Here is a 27,445-nt window from a genome sequence, read left to right on the forward strand (position 1 = left end):
TGTTCTTGCCTGCTATCCTTTCCACATTGGCATGGCAACACAGCCTTGGGTAGAGTTCTATTCATGTTGCTGTTTTGGAGCAAGATAAGTGTTATGATATTTTATTTAAGATGTACAGTATTTTGTATGGAAATGTAATAAGTTGTGACAATTAAAAGAAAAACATATTTTGGTGTCCTCTGGGTCATTTTCTCAATTGATCAAACATGTTACTGCTGTTATGCGTTACGGCTTCTGTTTGCCAAAATTAACACGAAACCATTCATATATTTATACAAATGAAAGTCCTTCATGATCATCAGGCAAACAGCGCTCTGTTATTTCTGTCCTGCTGTTACAAAAATAAGCTTGCCTTCTTAAAGTCTTATTCAATCTACATTATGTGGACTTCCACAAACTAAGGATCTAGAAATAAATACTTGCTGTCTGATAGGGCCTGGTGTGGCTGTAGCCTACCTTATGTCATCCTAGTATCAGGACTAAATTGACTGATTGACGCATTGGTTTGAACTCTTTTGATAGTATACATCACACAGAGAAAAAAATAATAAAATGCCTTTTCATAATCTCTCAAAATACAAAAAAATTACACATTGTCCATTTAGCCCAAGAGTCTAAACTGCCAGCAAGCCAAAACATTTGAAAACGGTCAAATTCAAGCAGCACTCTCCACAACAAGGACCAGATTCTTCTTGTAGCAGTCCAGACTACAGAGAGGGATCCCAGTCTTGGAGCACGAGTACCTCTTCAGATTACTGCACCCGTTTATCCCGCAGCCTACCGGTGCCAGGGGAGGGGGGCACAGGGAAGCAGGGGTTGGGGCAAGCACCCCTGTTGGGAACGAAATCCCCATTCCCTGGGCTGAGTCACAGTAGCGGACCATGGGACACTGGGCCTGCTTGGACTTGCGTTCCCTCATACTCTTGATCTTGGCCTTGGAGGTCTTGGTGAGCCTCTCGATGGTCTGGTTCTTGTTCTCCTCTGCCTTCTTGGCCGCCTGCAGGCGCCTCTTGCGGGCGCTCTCCTCTCTCTTCTGCATCATCTCGGTGGTCATCTCCTTCTCCTTGTAGCCCATGGGCAGCTCCAGGAGAGGCTGGTTCTGCTGCTTGTGCAGGAGGGCTTTCTGTAAGGCAGACGCACACACAACCATTCAGGGTCAGTAGGATGTAGACTTAAAGCTTTACATAAATAGTTCAAGTTTTTAAAGGAAAACGCCACACGAAAACATTGGGTATTTGTTTCATTAGTCCCATTGTTGATATAGTCCCTAAATGTTTTGCATGCCAGCAATCAAGTTAAGATACATAACTTTCAAAATACAGAAATATCTTAACGTGATTGCTGCCATGCAAAACATTTAGGGACTATATCAACAATTCACTAATGAAACAAATACCAAAAGAACGTTTTTGGCTGGAATTTTCCTTTACCTTATAGCCGTTTCTCAGATCATATTGTGACCTGTCGTAGCAAAATTCCCTGAATCAAGCCACGTGGTCAAGTGAAAGTCATCCCTACTTTGATATGACAGACTGGTCTGGGGCCTGCTCTCTTGTTACATTACCTGTCTGGCTGTGAGCAGGGACTCATCGATCTCCTTCTTCAACTCTCCGTTGTCGTCCAGCTCTCCTTTCTCCAGGGCGTCCAGCCACTTCTCCTCCTCGTCCACCGGCTTACCCAGGGAGTCTGAGTCCATGTCTGGCAGAGGAGACGGGTCCAGGTTACTGTCCTCATCTAGAAGCAGGGAACAGAAAGAAAACAAGTGCATGGTTATGATATTAAAAAGACATGGCTATGATCCAAAATAGCACCCTATTCTGTATATAGTGCCCTACCAGGGTCAAAAGTAGTGCACTATATAGGGATTAGCATGCCATTTCATTCAAACACTTGATGTTTGGCAAAGACAGAAACAGGCTCACTGAAATTACATTAAACATTTGCCTTGTGCAGTGAACTTATTTATTCAGTGCCTTCAGAAAGTATTCATACCCCTTGACTTATTCCACATTTTGTTGCGATAAAACCTAAATTCAAAATTGATTTGTTTCCCACCCATCTACCCACAAAAAGTGAAAACATGTCTTTTTAGAAATGTATGCAAATAAATACAGATCAAAGGAAATTGGATGCACCTGAGCTCAATTTGGAGTGTCATAGCAAAGGGGTGTGAATACATACACTACCGTTCAAAAGTTTGGGGTCACTAAGAAAAGCACATAGTTTGTCCATTAAAATAACATAATTGATCAGAAATACAGTATAGACATGGTTAATGTTGTAAATGACTATTGTAGCTGGAAATGGCAGATTTTTTATAGAAAATCTACATAGGCGTTAGATGCCCATTATCAGCAACCATCACTCCTGTGTTCCAATGGTACGTTGTGTTAGCGAATCCAAGTTTATCAGTTTAAAAGGCTAATTGATCATTAGAAACCCCATTTGCAATTATGTTAGCACAGCTGAAAACTGTTGTTCTAATTAAAGAAGCAATAAAACTGGCCTTCTTTAGACTAGTTGAGTATCTGGAGCTGAAGTATTTGTGGGTTCGATTAGAGACTCAAAATGGCCAGAAACAAAGAACTTTCTTCTGAAACTAGTCAGTCTATTATTGTTCTGAGAAATGAAGGCTATTCCATGTGAGAAACTGCCAAGAAATTGAAGATCTTGTACAATGCTGTGAACTACTCCATTCACAGAACAGAGCAAACTGGCCCTAACCAGAGTAGAAAGAGGAGTGGAAGGCCTCGGTGCACAACTGAGCAAGAGGACAAGTACATTAGAGTGTCTAGTTTGAGAAACAGACACCTCACAAGTCCTCAACTGGTAGCTTCATTAAATAGTACCCGCAAAAGACCAGTCTCAACTCCAACAGTGAAGAGGCGACTCTGGGATGCTTGTCTTCTAGGCAGAGTTCCTCTGTCCAGTGTCTGTTCTTTTGCCCATCTTAATCTTTTATTTTTATTGGCCAGTCTGAGATATTGCTTTTTCTTTGCAACTCTGCCTAGAAGGCCAGCATCCCAGAGTCACCTCTTCACTGTTGACGTTGATACTGGTGTTTTGCGGGTACTATTTAATGAAGCTCCCAGTGAGGCGTCTATTTCTCAAACTAGGCATATATTTGGGGAAGGGTATTAAACAATTTCTAGAGTTGAAAGTTTCACAGTGGTCTCAGTCATTGTGAAATGTAAAACATTTGGAACCACCAAGACCTCCTAGAGCTGGCCGCCCGGCCAAACTGAGCAATCGGGGGAGAAGGGCCTTGGTCAGGGAGGTGACCAAGAACCCAATTGTCACTCTGACAGAGCTCCACAGTTCCTCTGTGGATATGGTAGAACCTTCCAGAAGGACAACCGTCTCTGCAGCACTCCACTAAGCAGGCCTTTATGGTAGAGTGGCCAGACAGAAGCCACTCCTTAGTAAAAGGAACATGACAGCCGGCTTGGAGTTTGCCAAAAGGCAACTAAAGACTCTCAGATCATGAGAAACAAGATTCTCTGGTCTGATGAAATCAAGATTGAACTCTTTGGCCTGAATGCCAAACATCACGTCTGGAGGAAACCTGGCACCATCTCTACGGTGAAGCATGGTGGTGGCAGCATCATGCTGTGGGGATGTTTTTCAGGGACTGTGAGACTAGTCAGGATCGAGGAAAAGCTGAACGGAGCAAAGTACAGAGAGATTCTTGATAAAAACCTGCCCCAGAGCACTCAGGACTTCCGACTGTGGCGAAGGTTCACCTTCCAACAGGACAACAACCCTAAGCACACAGCCAAGACAACGCAGGAGTGGCTTCAGGACAAGTCTCTGAACGTCCTTGAGTGGCCCAGCCAGAGCCCAGACTTGAACATCTTTGGAGAGACCTGAAAATAGCTGTGTAGCGACGCTCCCCATCCAACCTGACAGAGCATGAGGGGATCTGCAGAGAAGAATGGGAGAAACTCCTCAAATATAGGTGTGCCAAGCTTGTAGCGTTATACCCAAGAAGACTCGAGGTTGTAATCACTGCCAAAGCTGCTTCAAAGTTCTGAGTTAAGGGTCTGAATAGTTACTCAAATGTCATTTCAGTTTATACAGAATGCACTGTATATGGAGTGTATATATAGTAAATAAATCACATTAAGCACATAATTACTTTCATATTGAACATGAGTGGATATAATGAGTGTAAGAGACAGACCTTTGCACTCACCAAGCCAGGCCCGGTACTGCTCAAGTGGAACACCCTCAGAAGGTTTATCATCATCAGAGTCGTCATCGTCGTCCACGATCATCAGAGGACACTGGGAATGGGCTACACCAGGGACCACAGTGAACGTTGGCACACTGGTTCATGAGAAAAGAAGGAGAGAGAGAACAACACACCATACGTTTAAGTTGCTGCCACTATTTTGACGTCATTTCCTGTCATACAGAAGAAATGCACGTTTAGGTTTCACCTCCGAAGAATGACGGTACTGTACTGTACATAGTCACGAATTGGGAATTTCCATGTGGAGTTGATAAACATCAACAATTAGGACACTGACAACTGTCAGTGTAGCTAGCTATCTTGCTAATCTAGCTAGCGAATGTTGTTGCTGTTTAAATTTTGTTTTAACTCCACCGTATTCAAAAGATTAGCCAGCTGGATTTAGGGAAAACTTCACCACATATGGAAACCACTGGCCTATTTGTATATATTATGGATCCCCATTAGATGCTGCCAATTATCTATTGTTATCTCCAAAATTTTGGCATCTTCCCTTTATTGCAGCTGCAAAACTCCCATAGAAAAATGGAGGATATTGCCCTGTGTAGGGTGCCATCTTTCGGGTTGGTACGTTAAACAGGTGTCCTAATTCTCTGTGGTCACTAAAGATCTAGTGGCACTTATCGTAAGAGTAAAGGTGTTAACCCCGGTATCCTGGATAAATTCCCAATCTGGCCCTCGTGCCATCATGGCCACATAATCATCCCCAGCTTCCAATTGGCTCATTCATCCCCCCCGCTTCTTCCATGTAACTATTCCCCAGGTTGTTGCTGCAAATGAGAATGTGTTCTCAGTCAACTTGCCTGATAAAAAATAAGGGTCAAATTAAAAATTAAATAAAAATGTTAGAGCAAGACAAAACTCTGGTAATATGGATAACTATTGAAAGATTGAATATCAACAATTATTATTTTTTTCATTGTAATGGACACGGTGCAACTTTTGGTAGGCTGCTGGCAGGCTTTGGATGCGGTACAGCACACCAAGTCAGCCTGTGCTCATGGTTCTCACAGGGAAGTGAAATGATAGGCTACAATGACTTTGCTCATAAATGCCGCAAACGACAAGTGACTGACTATAAGTACCTTGAATTTATTTCGCCGGTGCCTTTTCATGATCTGGATAGACACTTGTGGTTTCTAGCTAACGTTACACCAATCAAAGCAGTGGAGCGTGTGGCGAAGATACACTTTAGTGGTCAAAGCCATTCATCTTGCGGCAACGGGGGGAGCGGGTTTACAAAATGCTATCATATAACGCAATTATACCATAAATAAAATTGTCAGGTATCTGTTTTTAAATCCAGATGAACCAAAAAATTAAAATGGACTAATTATCCAATGGATTATGATACTTTTCTGCTAAGATGTAAAAAGTGGTGAAAAAAAAACAAATGTACACCACCCCCTATGGTTGTTTGCTCCATGGCTAAAGAGACAAGGCTGATTTCAGTCATGAAGAGGAAGAACTTTGCAGCTGTTTCTGATTAATAAACAATGCCATGCTAATGGGTGGTATCATTCAAATAAAACCCAGCCCTGAAATAAAACGTAGGCTGAAAATAATTTGTACGTCACATCAAAGGAAAAGACAACGCATTCATGCGGATTTGCACGAAGTGGGCAATTCGGATTTGTCACTTCAAGTCCAAATATTACATCATACTTTAACTAAAACAATGACTTATTGACTTAAATTGTTGCGCAAAAAAAAAGGTCTGTCAAGCGAGACTATTAAAATGGCAGCGAGGTCTCACCTTTTTGTCCCAAGTGTTTGGCCTCCCAGTTTGATCTTGAGTCTGAGCTGTGTGGGGGGTTTGAACACAATCCCGGAGTCTGCCTCCAGGGCCTCGGAGTGGGAGCTGTGCCCGTTGTCGCGGTGATGCTTCTTGTGTTTTTTGTGTTTCCTACTATTCAGGCTTTGTACGCCCACGTGGCCTCCATCACCTGTAGTAACAGACAACAAATAGAGATGTAGACAAGATATACAAAGTCAGGCCTATTTGGTAGTGTATAGTGTTGTTATGGGCTCAGTTTGTAGAGTATGGCGCTTGGTTCCCACTGGGACCATCAATTTATTTATTTAACTAGGCACATGAGTTAAGAACAAATTCTTATTTAGAATCACGGCCTACCGGAGTACAGTGGGTTAACTGCCTTGTTTAAGGGCAGAACGAGGATTCGATCCAGCAACCTTTCAGTTACTGTCCCAACGCTCTAACTAGGCTACCTGCCGTCCCAACCTGAATGCATGGCTGACTGTTAGCCGCTATGGATAAAAGTGTCTGCTAAATGGCATGTATTATTATTATAATTATGTTGCCATGTATGTTTCAGAAGAATGGCTAACGTTAGTGGCTTCTGGACACTTCATAATATGTTATATGTCTGGTAGACAATAATGATGGTGTAAAATGTTCCAATTCAAAACCATGCTTGAGACACGGGCGCATAACATCAACAGTAAACAAACAACTCACCTAAAATAATCCTTGGGTGGATCATGTCTTTCCTTTTCCCCATTGAAACGACTGTATATATCAATTCAAAACCAGAAAACGGGTTCTGCTAGTCTACATCCTAGCTAGTTGGCATTGCTCGATCTATGGAAGAGTCGTCAGCAACTGTTCGCTAGGTAAACAAAATGTTTACTGTAACTATCTAGCTATCAATGCCATCACGGGACGAGCAAAACTACTCGAGAGTTGTCATGTGCGTTGATAGCGTGATAAGTAGCAAATTCTACTTTGATTAAACATTTGCAAGCCCAACATGTGTTGTCGCTTGACAAAATACAACTGACTAAAGGTAGCTAACTTAGCTGGCTAGCGTTAGCTGTAATAATTAACTAGTTAGCTGGCTGCCTTTCAAATAAATTAACGCTATAGTTGCTCACGAATCAAGGTAAGGATGAAGCTGATTTTCCTCAGTGCATTTCCCCGATGTTTGTATAAACATGACAGTAATGCACAGTAATTTGAAAATATACAAGACAATGAAATCAAAACTAACAGCTAGCTAGGTAGTTACGCTAGCAGCAACGTAGACTTTTCCTTGCTGCTTCGAATACGATTATGAATGTGGATTCGGATACGCTGCTGCCATGAAAGTACTGTCTAGACTCGGCTTCTCGACTGTTCCACTGATTAGATTCATTCCTAAATTGTCTAAGATGGGTTGTTACGATTTTATTATTGGGGACAATTACACATGTTTATAATTATGTAGATAGTTAATTTACACAATTATGGTACAGTAATCTCAATCTTTGACACCTGGGTAATGTAGTCCACACACCGGTTACTTGTGTGGACTATTGCTAGTGGAAAAATAAATTATCCAGCGGCGGCCACTGTACGATCAAGCACAAGATACGCAAGGTCAGTTATGAAACAAACGTGGTTGTAAATATTACTCAAATGTTGATCTGAAATTTATTCCTGTGTTAAGATTTTTGTGCAATGTATTTCAGTCTAACTCCGTGCATATGTTGCTACTTGTCCTATATTTGTTCCGCCTTTAGTGCACGATAATCCACTTCAGCGCTGCCATACGGCAGAAGCAAAACAACATAGTAGCTAGCCCAAAGGTTTGGCAGGGGGCGCCATTATTTATGATGTCTTTAAACCAAACGATGTATAGAATAATAGCGTCCTCTGGTGGACCTTGGGGCGGGTGAGTATAATTTGTGGAACGTTCCAACAGGAATCCGTTCCAAAAACTTCGTAAATAACAAGGTTGCCAACAAGCAACGCATACAGAGACGTATAACAGTAGAATGAGATACCGGGTAGGGAGTGAATCTATGTAATCACGTTTTTCACTCACCACGTTTATTCGGAAAAAAAATGTCTCTTCGTTCTAGTTGCCTCCACCATTTCTCATTCGTTGGTTTAGTTATTATTTCCGGTGTTCCTGCATTTGCGGGTGAACTCTGTTGCGCCTCAATTGGGGAATCGCTGTGGTTGAAATGCAACTAATGACCGCAAGCCCCAGTATTTTATTAGCTAGGTGGCTTGTACACAATTGTTACCGATGATACTGTATATACCTACTCGTACTACAGAAGCATGCATTGTATTTTGCCAAGTTCTCTCTGTGTTAATCCGTTCCCCCAAATATAGCAGGTAAGTCGATGTTGTTGAGTGCATTTTGTTGAGTGCATTTTGAAGTACCCCTTAACATCTAGTTTCTGTCTCTCTGGTAGAGTAGTGGTTATGGTGACAGCACTGCAAACCAGAGTTTGAGAGATCAAATCTGAAGAGACCATTTTTTAGAGAGCCATTTTTGATTGTGCCTTTTGTTGGCATGAAAGAGCCAACTTGAGGTTTGTTGGGGGGTGGGGGGTAGTTCCCATCAAATAGAAGGACTGAAGTGACACCTTGTATAGAATGTCCTTTTAATAGAGTTGTGATAACATACTATGTCGTGGAGTAACAATATATTATCCTTGTCTGCAAAAGCCAACTTTGACCTGGGGGCATGCTTTGTAGACCATTCAAAAGCGTTCCGATACCTTGTCCCCAAGAAAAAACCCACGTGTTATGATAGCTTATAGACAGTAGTAGGCAAATGAAGGGACAAAGTTCCAATATTAAGATTTTGGAATAACATTTCTAGGGTTTATTTGTTGGTAATTGGAAATACGCCTCTTTCGAATTTCGTCCCCTGTTCCTAAACACATCCATCCTATAGTGTAGGTTTTGAAGAATCATAATCTCTGTTTGTAGTCATCAAAAGAAGATTGAGGAACGGTTGGTGGACCCAAGAAGTACAAGCCCCCACACCATTCTCTCACCTCTGAAATGTTGTCTTTGATGTGTGCATTTTGAAGTACCCCTTAACATCGAGTCCCTGTCTCTCTGGTAGAGTAGTGGTTATGGCGTTTGCTTCCCGAACTAGACTTTGAGAGTTCAAATCTGAGGAGAGCAGTTTTTAGAGAGCCATTTTTGATGTTGTCATGAAAGAGCTAACTTGAGGTATGTACCCCCTAGTTCAAATCCCAGAGAAACAGTTAATGTAGCAACTTCTTTCTTGTTGCCTTTGTGGGTCTGAAAGAACAAACCAGAGGTATATAGGGGAAAAGGGGCTAGTTCCCATCAAAAAGCAAGAATGAAGTGACACCTTGTTTCAAATGTCATTTCAATAGAGTTGTGATAGCATACTATGCTGTGGAGTAACAATACAAACATACTCTGCAAAAGCCAACTTTTACCTGGGGCCATTCTTTGTAGACCATTCAAAAGTGTTCCTAGTCTTGGTCCCCCTGAAGAAAGCCACATGTTAAGATAGTTAAAAAATAGTTGTAGTAGTAGATATGGTGGTGAATTCCCAAAGCAGAGGTTGTGAGTTCAATTCATTTCAAGCGCATGCCAACTTGCTTTTGTTGCCTTGACAGAACAATGTTGAGGTGGGGTTCCGGAAGGACATAGACATTAAGGGAAATTGGATTATAAAATGTTAGGGTACAGCAACTGGTGTTGAGAAGGAGTGCTGATCTACAAACAAACCCACCGCTGTCCATATAAAGTTATTCCAGAGACAACTGATTCAGAATGATCTAGGCAAAGCTGATCGTAGAAAAGTGCTCCTCTGTACGCATTTATGAAATGTCTCAGGCTAAGAATGCTGAACTGGAATCAGTACCAGTAATGTTATTCATTCTACTCACAAATGCTAAACAGATCCTAGTTCAGCACTCCTACTTCAAGCCACCAAGTGAATGTTGGGTATTGGGTGCTAAACGTCTTGAACAGTGGTTGAAAAAGTACCCAATTGTCATTCTTCAGTAAAAGTAAAGATATGTTAAAAGAAAATGTCTCAAGTAAAAGTGAACCAGTAAAATACTAAGTAAACCTCATTGCTAAAAGAAACTTAATTGTCAGTGGTAAAAGTATAAATTATTTGACCTTCCATATATTAAGCAAACCAGACAGCACAATTCTCTTGTATTTTTAATTATGAAATAGCCATGGGAACACTCAGACATAATTTACAAACGAAGCATGTGTTTAGTGAGTCCGCTAGATCAGAGGCAGTAGGGATGTTCTCTTGATAAGTGTGTGAATTGGACCATTTTCCTGTCCGGCTTAGCATTCAAATGCATAAAGTACTTTTGGGTGACAGGGAAACTGTATGGAGTAAAAAATATATTAATTTCTTTAGAAATGTGGCAAAGTAAAATTTAATGTTGTAAATAAACAGAAAGAGTAAAAGTACAGATACAAAAAAAACCCAGATATAAACAGAATGTAGTGGAGTAGTTTAAATACATTTTTGTTAAGTAATTTACACCACTGGACTTGAAAGGAACACTGGTACCCCATGTATATAGCCTTGCTATTTTTATTTTACTGCTGATCTTTAATTATTTGTTACTTTTATTTCTTATTTTTTACTTAACCAACAATTTAGTTGTAAGAAAAATGTGTTACGGGCTTCATTTCAGCATTTCACTGTAAGGTCTACACTACACATGTAGTATTCGGCGCATGTGACAAATACAATTAGATTTGTTCCACATGAAAAACATGTTGTGAACCTGGTGTGACATTATTGAAGCTGTGCTGACACCTAGTGGACATCAAGAAGACCTACACTACACACGTATGTGTATATATATATATATATATATATATATATTGGACATATATATTAGTGTCTAATAAATATATATATATATATATATATATATATATATATATTTATTGGACATATATATTAGTGTCTAATAAAAAATAGCTACTTATGTAAAGCATCCCATCTGTGTTAAGATTAAAGTGTGTGTGTGTGTGTGTGTGTATATATATGTATATATATATGTCGGAATGCTATATTTGGGGGAACGGATTAACACAGAGAGAACTTGGCAAAATACAATGCATGCTTCTGTAGTACGAGTAGGTATATACAGTATCATCGGTAACAATTGTGTACAAGCCACCTAGCTAATAAAATACTGGGGCTTGCGGTCATTAGTTACATTTCAACCACAGCGATTCCCCAATTGAGGCGCAACAGAGTTCACCCGCAAATGCAGGAACACCGGAAATAATAACTAAACCAACGAATGAGAAATGGTGGAGGCAACTAGAACGAAGAGACATTTTTTTTGCGAATAAACGTGGTGAGTGAAAAACGTAATTACATAGATTCACTCCCTACCCGGTATCTCATTCTACTGTTATACGTCTCTGTATGCGTTGCTTGTTGGCAACCTTGTTATTTACGAAGTTTTTGGAACGGATTCCTGTTGGAACGTTCCACAAATTATACCCACCCCCTTGGGGCTGCATAGTGAGTGCCAACGATATCACACTCAAACTTACCCTTGTGTAATGAATGCATCCCATCATTATATCATGATAAAACAAGTAAATTGACATTATTTCCATGTTTTGTAACTTGACCCAACAATCAACATTGCATTAGTATTTAGTAGGCAAGTGAATCCATGTGTCATCATCATGCACTGTCACATTGTATATCTATATTCCCCAGGAGGTGCGGTTGACACACCACAGACAAGCTTGCTCTGTCAGTGCTGATTGTTAGAAGGTGATTTTTACAGGAGCCATGAACTACGCTCGGTTTTTGACAGCTGTCAGTGCAGCTCGGAAACCCTCACCTATCCGCATGTTGAGTAAGTCGTCATGGTTGTAGAGCTCTATTCCGTATTTCTATATTCTATGTTTTGCCATGTAGAACTTCTCTTTAGTATTTTTTTTTTCTTTGTCAGTTTTCAGATATTTTTTATTTCATTGGTACCTTTCTGTCTTGCCCCCCTCCATCCCAAAGCTGAAATCCAGCAAAGGTCACCCCCATCCATGATCTCCTTGGCCGCAGGGGCTCCCAACCCCAACACCTTCCCCTTCCATTCCTGCTCCATCCAGGTGAAGAACGGGGATATGATCACCTTCGACGAGACCATGATGAAGAGGGCTCTGCAGTACTCTGCCTCCAGCGGGTGAGTCAGTGAACGAGAAGACATTGGGTCTGTCCAAAATGGCACCCTATTTTGTATATACAGTGCGTTCTGGAAAGTTCAAGACCCCTTGACCTTTTCCACATTTTGTTACATTACAGCCTTATTCTAAAATTGATTAAATCGTTTTTCCCCTTCATCAATCTACAAACAATACCCCATAATGACAAAGCAAAAACAGTTTTGCCATTTTTGCAAATGTACTAAAAATAAAAACGGAAATATCACATTTACATAAGTATTCAGACCCTTTACTCAGTACTTTGTTGAAGCACCTTTGGCAGTGATTACAGCCTCGAATCTTCATTGGGTATGACATTACAAGCTTGACACACCTGTATTTGGGGAGTTTCTCCAATTCATCTCTGCAGATCCTCTCTGTCAGGTTGAATGAGGAGCATTGCTGCACAGCTATTTTCAGGTCTCCAGAGATGTTCGATCAGGTTAAATTCCGGGCTCTGGCTGAGCGACTCAAGGACGTTCAGAGACTTGTTCCGAAGCCACTCCTTCCTTGTCTTAGCTGTGTGCTTAGTCTTTGTTCTGTTGGAAGGTGAACCTTCGCCTCAGGCTGAGGTCCTGAGCACTCTGGAGCAAGATTTCATCAAGGATTTCTCTGTACTTTGCTCCGTTCATCTTTCCCTCGATCCTGACTAGTCTCCCAGTCCCTGCCGCTGAAAAACATCCCCACAGCATGATGCTGCCACCACCATTCTTCACCGTAGGGATGGTGCCAGGTTTCCTTCAGACGTGACTCTTGCCATTCAAGCCAAATATTTCAATCTTGGTTTCATCAGACCAGAGAATCTTGTTTCTCATGGTTTGAGAGTCTTTAGGTGCCTTATGGCAAACTCCAAACCGGCTGTCATGTGCCTTTTTACTGAGGAGCGGCTTCCGTCTGGCCACTCTACTATAAACACGTGATTGGTAGAGTGCTGCAGAGATGGTTGTCCTTCTGGAAGTTTCTCCCATCTCCACAGAGGAACTCTGGAGCTCTGTCAAAGTGACCATCGGGTTTTTGGTCACCTCCCTGACTTAGGCCCTTCTCCCCCGTTTGGTCGGCCGGCCAGCTCTAGGAAGAGTCTTGGTGGTGCCAAACTTCTTCCATTTAAGAATGATGGAGGCCCAGATCTCTGCCTCGACACAATCCTGTTTTGGAGCTCTATGGATAATTCCTTTGACCCCCATGGCTTGGTTTTTTCTCTGACTGTGGGACCTTTATATAGACTGGTGTGCACCTTTCCAAATCATGTCCAATCAATTGAATGGACCACGGGTGGACTCCAATCAAGTTGTAGAAACAGCTCAATGATGATCAATGGAAACAGGATGCATCTGAGGGTCTGAATACTTATGTAATTAAGGTAGCTTTAAAAAAAAAATGCATGGACTCTACAAGGTGTTGAAAGTGTTCCACAGCGACGCTGGACCATATTGACTCCAATGCTTCCCACAGTTGTGTCAAGTTGGCTGGGTGTCCTTTGGATGGTGGACCATTCTTGATACACACGGGAAACTGTTTGCGTGTGAAAAACACAGCAGCGTTGCAGTTCTTGACACACTCAAACCAGTGCGCCTGGCAGCTACTACCATACACTGTTCAAAGGCACTTAACTATCTTGTCTTGCCCATTCATCCTCTGAATGGCGTACATACACAACCCAAGGCTCAAGGCTTACAAATCCTTCTTTAACCTGTCTCCTCCCCTTCATCTGCACTGATTTGAAGTCGATTTAACAAGTGACATCAGTAAGGGATCATAGACAGACCAGGTGAAAGCTATGTCATGGAAAGATGTTTTGTACACTCAGTGTAGTGCACTACTTTTTATAGGGAATCGGTGCGATCTTGGACACACCCGTTGTGTATTGTTAAGTAGCATCTCTTAGCCCACAGAAATCTTTCAAAAGTCTGCGGAAGCTTCTTCAGAGCGCAATAGGAAAGAGTCAACAAGGACATAGCCTTTGAAAGCGCTCCAACACCAACGGAGTAATGTACATGACTAGCTCTACGCACAGCCAGGGGTTTAGCCTGTAGAATCCTGCGGACATGAATGGTTTGAAACGAGTTTTATTTTCGTGTTTGAACTGGTCAACGCTGTTCCTTGAAACGGTTAGGACAGCATGACGCCTATGCTAGTTAATGGCGGTGGCAGAAGGTTATCGCTTAACAGCTTCTTATCTACCTTTACAACAGTCTAAATAGTAAATAGTGACTCATATTGGTCTGTAGAGCTCTCGACCTGTGTGCGTGCGTGTGTGCTCTCAACCGCTGCTTTGCTTTCCACAGCGCTGGTTTAATCACTTCTGATAAGGGTGAACAGGACGATAAAGCCAAGGCTGCTTCCTAAAAAGCGCCCTATCATGCACACTAGAATTAACGTTTCCCTGGATGTCAAAACCGAACATTTTATTACAACATACCCTGGCTGCTATTCGAGTTTTGTTATTAGTGATTAGGTCTATTTCTTGCTGAACAAAATACAATTTTCCAAGGAAATACGATGAGGTTAATGGTGAGATAACGTAGGGTTAAGATAAGGTGACTTGTAACTGCAGGTTATTCACGATGAGGCGAATCTGAATTTCCACCGAAGTCAATATGTTCACTTAGTCTCACATGGACATCAGTTTGAAAGTTCAACTAAAGTTAGGATTCGACCTCTATGAATGGTAGGTTTTTAAATTTAGGCCTCTGTCTACCACATATAGAATCCCGGAGCTGTTGACTTGGATGAAGGCCCTTCAGAGGAAACTTCACAACCCTCCTACAGCCAACTACAGCGCTGAGAAGGGCAAGATGGACATGTGTGTTACTACAGGCAGCCAAGAGGGTCTCTGCAAGGTATTACATTTCCATTTTAGTCATATTGCAGACGCTTATCAAGAACGACTTACTGTTGGTGTATTCATCTTAAAATAGCTCGCTCCGACAAGCGCATATCACAGTCACAGTAAGTAAAAGGTTCCGTAATAAAGCAGAAAAGAAAAGTGCAAGGAAGGTAAGTTAGGTGTGACGGCCACTAATGATCCCATGAGCCTGTCCTGTTCTTGCCCTCCCCTCTACTACTTTTCTCTGTGTTTTTTTTTTTTGGCAGGTGTTTGAAATGCTTGTAAATCCCGGAGATAACGTTCTCCTGGACGCGCCCACGTATTCTGGAACTCTCGCTGCAGTAAGAACCTCTACTCACAACCGCAGATACACACACACACACACACACACACACACACACACATAATCACTTTCTCTCTCTGTCGCGCACTCACTCACTCACTCACTCACTCACTCACTCACTCACTCACTCACTCACTCAGACAAGCGTTATTAGCACGAATGGCAAGGCCACTGTTGATAAATCAAAATGTGACGGATAAAGATATCAACAACAACAACATAATGTTAATAATAATAGTTATAAAAACTCACTCTCACATTTACTCTCACACTCACGCGCTGTGTTTGCCGTCCCAAGCTCCAGCCATTGGGATGTAACCTGATCAATGTGCCCAGTGATCAGCACGGTATGATCCCGGGTGGGCTGAAGGAGGTGCTGTCCCGCTGGGACCCGGCAGATGTCCACAAGCCACACAGCACCGTACCCAGGGTCCTCTACACAATCCCCAATGGAGGAAACCCCACCGGGGCCTCCATGACCACCCAGAGGAAGAGGGATGTCTACGAGGTACGGTAGAGTCTGCAGACCCATAGGCCCTATTCAAATAGTTCAGAAATGCATCCTTCCTTCCTACTTTCCTTGAAGTAGTCTCAGATCTGAATGAGTTGAATCGGTTAAAGTAACAGGTTGTTAACCTTGCTTTCACCTCTCCAAATTCTTTTAGATCTGTGCTTACCTCATGGAAACCTCAAGGAAGTATTCAAACAGATCCCCATTAGCTACTGCACATGCAGCAGCTACTCTTCCTGGGGTCCACATTAAACGTACAAATACATGACAAAGTACAGAACAGATATAGACAAGAACAACATAAGGTATTATATTACATTCGAAATTATATCACATTCAAAATAAACATAGGAGTTATATATTGGAAAGACACCAAGAGATGACAACAACAATACTATGTACACATTATTCATATATACAGTACATCTTCATATTCTTATGTACAGTTCAATTAGATCTTTAGAAAGAGGAGAGGCATTCTGATACCATAATTTTTTGAAAGCTTTTTTTTGTTGTTGCGTGGTGGCAGAGCATTCCATGAGGACATGGCTCTACACATAACTGAGCGGCATATTAAATCTGTTTTTTTTTATTGGTTACCGTGAAGAAACACACAGTGGTATGGCTGGTGGGGTATGTATGTCTGTTTGAAGTGTATGCAAATAGATTAGACAAGTGGTTAGGCATTTTCAACAGACATATGTTTCTTAAAAAGACTAGAAGAGAAGTAGTCCATTTCTCCTCAACCCTCAGCCATGAAAGACTATGATGCATGTTGTTGATGCCAGTTCTGTGTGTGCAGTTAAGGGAAAGGTGTGCTGCTTGGTTTTGAGCCAGTTGCAGCTTAGCTAGGTATGTATTTTCTGCACCTGAACACATTACTGGACAGGTATCAAGATCAAAGACTGAACAACTAGTATAGTTGATATTTTTGTCAAAAACGCACAACATGTTTATATAACAGACATGCCTCTCCCCATCTTCACAACAACTTTGTCAATGTGACTTGACCATGATAACTGACCATCCAATGTTCCTCCGAGGAGTTCAGCTTCTTCAACTTGTTCAATGGTCACACCCTTTATGCACAACTCCAGTTGAGGTTAAGGTCTAAGAGAATGCTTTGAACCAAATACAATGCTTTTGGTTTTAGATGTATTTAAGTATTTAAGAACAGTTGATTGTTTTTTTTTACCCATTCTGACACTGACTGTAACTCCTTGCTGAGAGACTGAGTGAGCTCACTGGCTGTAGGTGCTAATGTGTTTAATGTGCAATTATCAGCATATATAGTCATTTTAGCTTCTTGTAAGACAAGTGGCAAATAATATGTAAAAATAGAGAAGCGTAACGGCCCAAGGCAACTGCCCTGAGGGATACCGCACTGTACATATCTGATGTTAGAGATGCTTCTATTGAAAAATATTCTCCTGAGTTCTATTGGATAGGAAGGGAAAGGGAAGGAAAGGGAGGCAACCAATTTGAATAGAATACAGACTGCAGAGTACAATGAATAGAATACAGACTGCAGAGTACAAAGCCATAGTGTATATTGCAGCCACAATGACACATAGTGTCTATAGCCTGAACCATAGTGTCTATAGCCTTGTCCCAGATTTGTTTGTGCTGTCCTGTGTGCTGTCTCTGAGTTAGCAAGACAGCACAAACAGATCTGGGACCAGGCCAACTGACATTCGGGAAGGAAATTGGGAGGGACCCAATCTGAATCCATTGTTCTAGTTCTTATTAATGATTTCCTTAACAGTCTTTTTCAAATAGGGCCAGAGTTTGACATGGTCCTGGTCAGGTCACTGACTCATGCATATGGGAGCGAAGGGAAAGGGAGGGTTTCTTTCTGAAATGATTGTGCTAGTTCAATTCAGGCCTCTGTAAAATATTGATTTCCCTAAAGGTCTACTTCACAGAATGAATCAAGATTTTGTTGTCGTTTTGACAGCTTGCCAGGCAGTATGACCTCCTTATTATTGAGGACGACCCCTATTACTTCCTACAGTTTGACAAGGTAAAACTAGTTTAATTGTTTAATGTGTTATGACTTTGTATGTTTTATTGGGACACATTGCACTGGCATCACCCCTACTGTATATAATAGAACAGGCTGCTCATGCGTCTTTCTCTCTCTCTCTGCAGCCTTGGGCTCCCACGTTTCTCTCCATGGACGTTGACGGGAGAATCATCAGGACAGACTCCTTCTCAAAGATCCTGTCGTCAGGGTGAGGCAGACTATCAGATCGCCATGGCAACTATGTGGGTTTTGAGGTCAGAGGTCAGGGAGGAAGAGGGAAGTACAGTCACTGTAGTAATTTACCTTTTTATTTATGCAGGTTTGTCTAATTGAGAACCATCTCTTTTGCCAAGAGACACCTGTTCAGTAGCCTAGGGTGGTCTAGCAGTCTAAGCCGCTGTCTCTGGAGCACATGTACGATGTACCACTGCCAGCATGGGTTCGAATCCGGCCCACTACTCTTTCAGCAGCCTCTGACCTACCTTTCACCTCTATATCTCTATATCCAATAAACATACAAAGACTTTAAAAAATATAGTTTAAAAAAATACCTGTTCCGTTTGTTGTTACACTATTACCAGGTAATTTAGTGTGATTTTTGTAGTCTGTCTCTCTGTGGTTGTCAGAACTTGTTTACCAAGAGACTGTCAGAAGCTGTGTACTCAGTGGGTTATTGAGTCCTTGTTTTTCCAGTTCATGTGGACAATTGAATTACCTTGTGCTATTCCCAGTAGGTATTACACACACACACACACACACACACACACACAGTGTTGTACAGCCAACCTTGTGGGGACACACAATTCAGTCCCTTTCAAAATCCTATTTTCCCTAACCCATACTCTTACCCTAACCTTAACCCAAAAACCTAACCTTAACCCTGAAACTAATTCTAGCTCCTAACTCTAAACCCTAATGTAATTCTAACCTTAACTCTAGACCCCCTAGAAATAGCATTTGACCTTGTGGGGAGTAACAAAAAGTCCCCAGTTAATCAAATGTTTGTTTGTTTGTTTACTATTCTTGTGGGGACCTCTGGTCCACACACACACACACACACGCACACACACACACACACACACACAGGATGCAGCACTGCTGTGCCTAGAAAGACAGAGGACACACTGCTCATTGTTGTTGTTGTGATGTTCCTTCACCAGTGAAATGGCCGCTGTCTGCCTTTCCCGTGTGTGTGTGTGTGTGTGTGTGTGTGTGTGTGTGTGTGTGTGTGTGTGTCTCTGCAGGTATGACCCTCTGTGTCTATCTTTGCAGGCTGAGGATAGGCTTTGTGACTGGGCCCAAGCCGCTGGTGGACAGAGTGGTACTACACATCCAGGCTTCTACAATGCATACCAGCACCTTCACACAGGTGAATGAACCTCTCCTTCTAACCCCATCACCCCCTTCAAAATTGCATCACCTTCCCCTTTAAAAGTAGACCTAGTAGTAAAACTAACCCACCATTCGCTCTGAAACACATGTATATAAGTAATATAGCATGCATGTCTTAGTAAACTGCCGTACCATCCCCTTTAAAACGAATGGTACGTAGTAATAAATATGTTCAGGCATATTTACTTTCATGTGATGTTTGGTTGTATTTTCTACTTTGCCTCTAGTCTCTATAGTCATTGTTTAAATCCCATATGAGGCTTCTTTCCTGTGACTGTAATCACAGCAAAACATGAGACTGCGTTTTCAGTAGTGCACGAAGTAGCAACACGTTCTCCAACAGAAAGCGAAAAAAGATTCCAAAGGTAAAACAAGGTAGTTAACATTTCAGGTAGTCCCTCTACGTTTTGGCCTGCCTTCTTCCCATTTGGTTGCTTGTGAATACGACCTTGATTATTATTATGTTATTTTTTTTAAGTTAATTTGCCCGGAAGAGACAGTTGGCAGCATTTTTAATGTGAGTAGTTACCATAGCAACAACAAGACAAATGCAACCATCGAGAGAGATATTACTATATTGTGTTCTATTTAATTCTGTGAATGTACTGTACCATTCTCAGTATAGATTAGTGGCATAATTGTCTGTGTTCTCCCATAGAGATGAGAGTAGACAGAGAGCGTTAGTTGTTTAATCCGTGTCATCACAGAGGTTAATGAAAAAATCCACTCAAAAACATATTTTGGTATTTTTGTCATTAGTCCATGGGGAAGGACTGCCCGTTCCATGATCTCGCCATCACGGTTGACAACTCCATTGTGTCCTCCTCCCAGAGCGCTAAGAACCTTGGCGTGATCCTGGACAACACCCTGTCGTTCTCAACTAACATCAAGGCGGTGGCCCGTTCCTGTAGGTTCATGCTCTACAACATCCGCAGAGTACGACCCTGCCTCACACAGGAAGCGGCGCAGGTCCTAATCCAGGCACTTGTCATCTCCCGTCTGGATTACTGCAACTCGCTGTTGGCTGGGCTCCCTGCCTGTGCCATTAAACCCCTACAACTCATCCAGAACGCCGCAGCCCGTCTGGTGTTCAACCTTCCCAAGTTCTCTCACGTCACCCCGCTCCTCCGCTCTCTCCACTGGCTTCCAGTTGAAGCTCGCATCCGCTACAAGACCATGGTGCTTGCCTACGGAGCTGTGAGGGGAACGGCACCTCAGTACCTCCAGGCTCTGATCAGGCCCTACACCCAAACAAGGGCACTGCTTTCATCCACCTCTGGCCTGCTCGCCTCCCTACCACTGAGGAAGTACAGTTCCCGCTCAGCCCAGTCAAAACTGTTCGCTGCTCTGGCTCCCCAATGGTGGAACACACTCCCTCACGACGCCAGGACAGCGGAGTCAATCACCACCTTCCGGAGACACCTGAAACCCCACCTCTTTAAGGAATACCTAGGATAGGATAAAGTAATCCTTCTCACCCCCCCCCCTTAAAAGATTTAGATGCACTATTGTAAAGTGGCTGTTCCACTGGATGTCATAAGGTGAATGCACCAATTTGTAAGTCGCTCTGGATAAGAGCGTCTGCTAAATGACTTAAATGTAAATGTAAATGTTGATGCAGTCCCAACATAGTTTTGTCATTAGTCCATGGTTGATGCAGTCCCAACATAGTTTTGTCATTAGTCCATGGTTGATGCAGTCCCAACATAGTTTTGTCATTAGTCCATGGTTGATGCAGTCCCAACATAGTTTTGTCATTAGTCCATGGTTGATGCAGTCCCAACATAGTTTTGTCATTAGTCCATGGTTGATGCAGTCCCAACATAGTTTTGTCATTAGTCCATGGTTGATGCAGTCCCAACATAGTTTTGTCATTAGTCCATGGTTGATGCAGTCCCAACATAGTTTTGTCATTAGTCCATGGTTGATGCAGTCCCAACATAGTGTTTTTTGCATGTCAGCGTGCAAGTTTTCAAGATAATTGGACTTTCGAGAAGCAAAGTGTCACCGGCCACATCAACATGATGCTGGATTTTTCCTTTTAATGCAACACTAATTCACTTCTCCTGACGCCTGCTCTTTGTTGCTGAATATCATGTTATTGTAACATCTCCCCGTTATTTTCACACATACGGAAGGGAGTTAGGATTAGGTATATATAACATATGGAATGTTCTAGACAATATGGAATTCAGAAAGAGTTATAGCTTCCATTTGCAACACAATGCGCTGGAACATGCAACAGATGCAGTGTTGACCACCTTCTCTCCTTCTCTCCTTCTCTCCTTCTCTCCTTCCCTCCTTCTCTCCTTCTCTCCATTTCTCCTTCTCTCCATTTCTCCTTCTCTCCTTCTCTCCTTCTCTCCATTTCTCCTTCTCTCCTTCTCTCCTTCTCTCCATTTCTCCTTCTCTCCTTCTCTCCTTCTCTCCATTTCTCCTTCTCTCCATTTCTCCTTCTCTCAATCTCTCCCTCTCCAGCTCATGGTGTCCCAGCTGCTGCATGGCTGGGGTCAAGAAGGCTTCCTCAACCACGTAGATGGGTAGGTCAAAGGTCGTACCACTGGCAGCTGTATAAACAACACGCATAAATGGTGTCAATATAGCTAGAGATATGAGTTGTTTGTGTTATGTGTTGTTGTGCAATTATTATTATATATATTTTTTTTTTTTGGGGGGGTGTATTGATTACAATATGAGTAGTTCAGCACTCTACAGTATGATGGACAAACCTTATCTCTTTCAGAGTGATTGAGTTTTACAGAACACAGAGAGATGCCATGCTCTCCTCTGCAGACAAGTGTCTCAAAGGTTTGTGGTTCACTCACATTCGCATGGTTGTGTCCGTTGAAGCCTAACATTAAAAAAAAACACTTGTGAAGCCAGCACCTCACACAGTGCTAGTGCCTTGTTAAAATCACAAAGCATCAGAGGAAGTAGTGCTTTGCCAAAGGGGTAATAAGAAAGAAAATCCCTGCACCAAACAATACCTAGACCTAACCCTTCTGTTTCCCTCTTGTGTGTGTGTGTGTGTGTAGATGTGGCAGAGTGGCACGCCCCAGCTGCAGGCATGTTCCTGTGGATCAAGGTGAAGGGCGTCGCAGACACCCAGAAGCTGATCATGGAGAAGGCTATGGAGAAGGAGGTTGGTACACAAACACACACACAGTCTAAACTCTACCCTACAGGCCCACCTGATCTCTGGGTTCCACCACAGCTCACACATACACTGACTAAACTAATACAACCTGTTTGACTGAATGAGATTATGTTTGGTGTTTTTAAAATAGTCCACTTACATTGATGTGCTGTACCTCTGGGAGGTTCCTGTCATTTATAATATCTCTATATTTTCGATACTTTAAAGAAGAAGTTCACTTTATTTGAACCAAACCTCTATTTTCGATGTCAATGGTATGTTATAGAAGGGTCCAGACACTTTTTTTTTTTTGATCTCACTTGTTTTAGAGAAACTTACCACACCAGCAATATACTTTCTTATGTTTCATCTGCAGTTGTAGGGGCACAGGAAAAACATGAACAAAGGCTCCAAAAACACTCAAATACCTCCTTTTGGAAACCGCGATGCTCTCAGTATAGTGATGCAGGTCTTTTAGATGTTGTACACGTGAAATTGTGTCATTCCGAACTTTATTTGCAATGTTATATTCCATTTGAGGCGTTTCCTCTATCCAGCAGTGCTGCATCTCCATGTAGAGCACACGGAAAAGTATTGTGGGCTACATCGAGAAGTATCACTCGAGTCGCACAATCGTGGAACACAACGTTGCGGATGAAGTTCGGCGCGACACAGTTTCGTGTGTAGAACAGCGAAAGATCTGCATACTGAGAGCGTCAGTGTGGTTTTGGAGCTTTTGCTCAGGTATTTCTGTGCCCCTACAACTGCAGAACAAGCATAAGGAAGTATATTACTGGTGGGGTAAGTTTCTCGAAAGCGAGTGAGATCCACCAAAAAAGTGTTTATTGGCACTTCTATACCATGCCATTTACAATGAAAATAGAGATTTGGTTCAAATTAAGGGAACTTCTCCTTTAACAACAATTTGGCTACAGGTAACCCTACTGTTTTGTTGTCTGGCGTTAATGTCCTACTCATGCATGCAGGATGAGCAGCAAGAGATTTTCACTAAGGGCCCGGGCTAGTGCTTGTCAGAAATAGGATGTTGGATAGTATGTGAAGCTGCCATTATCCAAGAAGGCAAATGGATTTAAAATCCCACGGTTTCCCCCGCCCACATAAGAACACTCCAAATCCACGCTGATTGGCCTGCTTCTATGTGGAAAGAACAGGAAACACAATCGGGGCTTTTTAAAATCTAACATTTGGGTATTTTCTTCACACTGCACCAAACAATTGAAGCCAATTGCAGTAGATTATAGAAGGTTGGATATGTACATAGTGGGTCTGGGAAATTGTAAAAGTAATAGCTTATTTAATATCAGCACACAGAATCTACTGTACAAGCAGCAGTTTTATGATACATAATTCAGAGCTTCAAGTGTGTGTGTGTGTGTGTGTGTGTGTGTGTGAGTGAGAGGGAGTGAGCAAATGAACTATGACAGAAGCTCATAGGGTCTACAGCCACCAACCGCAGCAGTACAGTTTTGTCCCCTTTTGTCTTAGTGTCCATATTTGGTTGTAGGTGCTGATTGGTTAAAATGTTTCTGTTGTCCTACTGTAGGTGCTGCTTGTCCCTGGAGGTGTATTCATGATCAACAGCTCAGACTCGTGTCCTTATGTCAGAGCGGCCTTCTCCCTCTCCACACCGGAACAGATCGACGAGGTAAAGAAACACACACACATGCAAATGCAGCCACACACACACACACACACACACAAACACAAACACACTTGAAGGCAATAAATGAGTAATAAATGTACCTTCTCTTTCTTTCTCCACAGGCTTTCAAGAGGCTCTCTGCACTCATCAAGGAATCTTTGTGAGGAGCACATCAGATACCAACTGGACGACAAACTATTTTCATTGGCAGAGATCTTTTTTTTTTTACAAAATCACTAGCTTTTATTAGTCGCATGTACGGGATACACCGCCCGACGAAATGCTTATTTGCAGGGTCCTACTCGACAATGAAACAACCATAAGAAATAATAAAATATAAAGAATATGAACATTAATGGCTCGGTAGAATAGAAGAAACATTTTAGCATAAGTTTAATACAGGAAGGCACAATTTATAGTCTATAGTATTTACCAATCATAAGACTTTGGTATCTGTGTGTGTGTGTGTGTGTGTGTGTGTGTGTGTGTGTGCTCCGATACCGTCTGCTGTGGGCCTTCCTCCAGCACCGCTTTGAGTAGATGCCCTGGATGGGTGGGAGCACAGTGCCAGTGATGTACTGGGCCGTCTTCACCGCCTGCCGGAGGGCCTTGCGGTTATGGACAGAGCAATTCCCGTACCAGGCCGTGATGCAACCAGTCAGGGCGCTCTCAGTGGTGCAGCGATAGTATTTGGAGAGGACCCAGGTCTCATGCAGAATTTCTTCAGCCGCCTTAGGAAGTAGCGACGCTGTTGCTTCCTCTTGACAAGAGTGGTGGTGGTGTTGGTCCACGTCAAGTCCACAGTGATGTGGACGCTGAGGAACTTAAAACCAGCTGACTCTACTGCAGTCCCGTTGATGTGTTTCGGGGCATGTTCCCTCTGCTTCCTGAAGTCAGCAATCAATGCCACAAACTTGAATCACCTGCAATCACAAAGACAAGGTACACATGTTGCCTTGGAGATGACTGTGAATGTAATCACTGTTTTGCAGTCCTTGGTCTAGCGTGGTAGCTAACACTGTGTCACACTATTTACAACTCCACAACTAAATTAGCATTACTTGAGCCGAGCATTTCTGAACACCAAAACGTTCATAGTTTTGAACTGAAATGTTAGACAGTATGTATGCTGAACAAAAATATAAATGCAACATGCAACAAATTCAAAAGATTTTAGTGAGTTACAATTCATATAAGGAAATCAGTCAATTTAAATAAATTCATTAGGCCCTAATCTATGGATTTCACATGACTGGGAATTGTCCCAATCCTCTTCAATGGCTGTGAAAAGTTTCTGGATGCTGGCGGGAACTGAAACACGCTGTCGTACATATCAATCCAGAGCATCCCAAACATGCTCAATGGGTGGGTGACATGTCTGGTTAGTATGCAGTCCATGGAAGAACTGGGACATTTTCAGCTTCTAGGAATTGTGTACAGATCCTTGCGTCATGGGGCCGTGAATTATCATGAAACAGGAGGTGATGGCGGCGGATGAATGGCATGACAATGGGCCTCAGGATCTTGTTACGATATATCTGTGCATTCAAATTGCCATCGATAAAAATGCAATTGTGTTCATTGTCCGTAACTTATGCCTGCCCATACCATAACCCCACTGACACCATGGGGCACTCTGCTCACAACGTTGATATCAGCAAACCGCTCACCCACACAACGACATACACGTGGTCTGCGGTTGTGAGGCCGATTGAACGCACTGCCAAATTCTCTAAAAAGACGTTGAAGGCGGCTTATGGTAGAGAAATTAACATTCAATTCTCTAGCAACAGCTCTGGTTGACATTTCCGCAGTCAGCATGCCAATTGCACGCTCCCTCAACTTGAATCATCTGTAGAATTGTGTTGGGTCACAAAACTGCACATTTTAAGGTGCACCTGTGTAATGATCATGCTGTTTAATTAGCTTCTTGATATGCAACACCTGTCAGGTAGATGGATTATCTTGATAAAAGACAAATGCTCACTAACGGGGATATAAACACATTTGTGCACAAAATTTGAGAAAAATAAGCTTTTTGTGCAAATGGAACATTTCTGGGATCTTTTATTTCAGCTCATGAAACATGGTACCAACACTTCACATGTTACGTTTATATTTTTGTTCAGTATACATTTGTAAAGATTAGAGAAAATGTTGATTGATCCATGCACTGTTATACTGTCATGATTTCTGTTGCGGGAAAGTAAATTAAAATATTTTGTTACAGTGTGTGTGTGTGCTCGCGTGTTACCATTTTCTACCACCAGGGTGTTACAACGGTTAGGACTGTTGTTTGTTGGGATTCCTTTTAAAATTGTGACTTCACGTGACTTAGAATGTTTTCACTGCTCCAGTATGTAGCGGCTTTAAGAGCTGTGGAGGCCAGACACACAAGGCCACTGTGTGTACGGTGCTTAGGAGGAGTGTTTGTGTACAGTTTTAAACCCCCTGTCTCACTCCTGCTTCGAACTGAACTTCCAGTTCCACGAAACTCTGCTGTGTTGTGTTCCTGATATCTATTGGGTCAATGACACACTTTCCTCAATATCAACACTTGCCAATGTGAGATAGCTAGTATTATTGATGAATGGATCAATGGATTGAGTCTTTTAATAGCCTGTGTCCATTTCAGAGTTTGATTTGTGCTTTTAAAGCAGTGACGATGTCGGTCAATAATCCACTCCGGAAGGCAAAATTGACAAACTTGGGTTAAGCAAAACAGTTTTTTTTTCTCTCTTCTCCTGAACTTTATGCATTCTTTTGACCACAACAGTATGGCTGTTTGTCTGTCTGTTTGTGTGAGGAGAGAGTGTGGAGAGCGAGTGGAGTAGTTACTAATTGTCTTGATTTAATGTTTGTAAACGAGTTATTTTCTGATTAATACTCATCTCATCGTTCATTTTTATATACAAAGTGAAGTCAAAGGATTCAATAGAACCACAAAATTAAGTGCCCTGGCATTTGGGGTTCTTCATGAGTCTTAAGTGCTGTAGTTCTGTCTGTCAGATGAACAATGCAGTGGTTGATGATGGCAAACGGCCTGGATCTGAGACAGAGTGAGACACTGGCCTCTGTTAAGTGCTTGAAGAACTGTAGTCTAAGACTCAATAGAAAGGGCAGACAAAGCAGAACGTCCTAAAAGTAGTCTATACAGCCCGGTGCATGAATGGACTTCATTCATGTAAAATAGTTTTTTGGAACAATAAGTGATATTTTCATTAATTGCATTTTTTTGGGGGGTGAAATATGGCCTACATTTCTATCTACATCTAATTCCACTGATGACACATTCACGTAGGATACTG

General features: G+C 42.2%; 2 protein-coding genes across 7 annotated transcripts; one reads left to right on the plus strand and one right to left on the minus strand.

The window, feature by feature from the left end:
- Positions 1-85: 85 nt before the first annotated feature.
- On the minus strand, positions 86-7,303 carry LOC118392122 (INO80 complex subunit B-like). 2 transcript variants are annotated; one of them, XM_035783774.2, is made up of 5 exons: positions 6,735-7,303; positions 6,012-6,201; positions 4,196-4,329; positions 1,565-1,734; positions 86-1,123 (listed from the first exon to the last, which is right to left on the minus strand). In XM_035783774.2, exons 1-5 carry the CDS (start codon positions 6,775-6,777, stop codon positions 656-658), a joined length of 1,005 nt encoding a protein of 334 aa, XP_035639667.1. In that variant the 5' UTR covers positions 6,778-7,303; the 3' UTR covers positions 86-655. The 2 variants fall into 2 exon arrangements, with proteins under 2 accessions (XP_035639667.1, XP_035639665.1); XM_035783772.2 differs by having other exon boundaries at positions 4,184-4,329.
- Positions 6,757-26,369, plus strand: aadat (aminoadipate aminotransferase). Of its 5 annotated transcripts, none has more exons than XM_035783770.2 (14): positions 6,757-6,889; positions 11,755-11,896; positions 12,052-12,220; positions 14,947-15,079; positions 15,333-15,407; positions 15,708-15,917; positions 17,878-17,943; positions 18,072-18,154; positions 19,219-19,315; positions 21,817-21,878; positions 22,082-22,146; positions 22,374-22,480; positions 24,039-24,140; positions 24,260-26,369. In XM_035783770.2, exons 2-14 carry the CDS (start codon positions 11,830-11,832, stop codon positions 24,299-24,301), a joined length of 1,278 nt encoding a protein of 425 aa, XP_035639663.2. In that variant the 5' UTR covers positions 6,757-6,889; positions 11,755-11,829; the 3' UTR covers positions 24,302-26,369. The 5 variants fall into 5 exon arrangements, with proteins under 5 accessions (XP_035639663.2, XP_035639662.2, XP_035639661.2 ...); XM_035783769.2 differs by lacking the exon at positions 6,757-6,889 and adding an exon at positions 7,025-7,158; XM_035783768.2 differs by lacking the exon at positions 6,757-6,889 and adding an exon at positions 7,401-7,634.
- The last annotated feature ends 1,076 nt before the right edge of the window (positions 26,370-27,445 follow it).

Source organism: Oncorhynchus keta, chromosome 13 (genome assembly GCF_023373465.1).
Source record: "Oncorhynchus keta strain PuntledgeMale-10-30-2019 chromosome 13, Oket_V2, whole genome shotgun sequence".
NCBI lineage: Eukaryota > Metazoa > Chordata > Actinopteri > Salmoniformes > Salmonidae > Oncorhynchus > Oncorhynchus keta.

Bases quoted from the DNA above. Each gene is read 5' to 3' on its own strand.
- aadat (XM_035783770.2), top strand. From the start codon at position 11,830: ATGAACTACGCTCGGTTTTTGACAGCTGTCAGTGCAGCTCGGAAACCC. The intron at 11,897-12,051 runs GTAAGTCGTCAT...TCCATCCCAAAG, and splicing joins CTCACCTATCCGCATGTTGA to CTGAAATCCAGCAAAGGTCA. The intron at 15,408-15,707 runs GTAAGAACCTCT...TGCCGTCCCAAG, and splicing joins ATTCTGGAACTCTCGCTGCA to CTCCAGCCATTGGGATGTAA.
- LOC118392122 (XM_035783772.2), bottom strand. From the start codon at position 6,777: ATGGGGAAAAGGAAAGACATGATCCACCCAAGGATTATTTTAG. The intron at 6,202-6,734 runs GTGAGTTGTTTG...CTGTTACTACAG, and splicing joins CCACCCAAGGATTATTTTAG to GTGATGGAGGCCACGTGGGC. The intron at 1,124-1,564 runs GTAATGTAACAA...TCTGCCTTACAG, and splicing joins CCCTGCTCACAGCCAGACAG to AAAGCCCTCCTGCACAAGCA.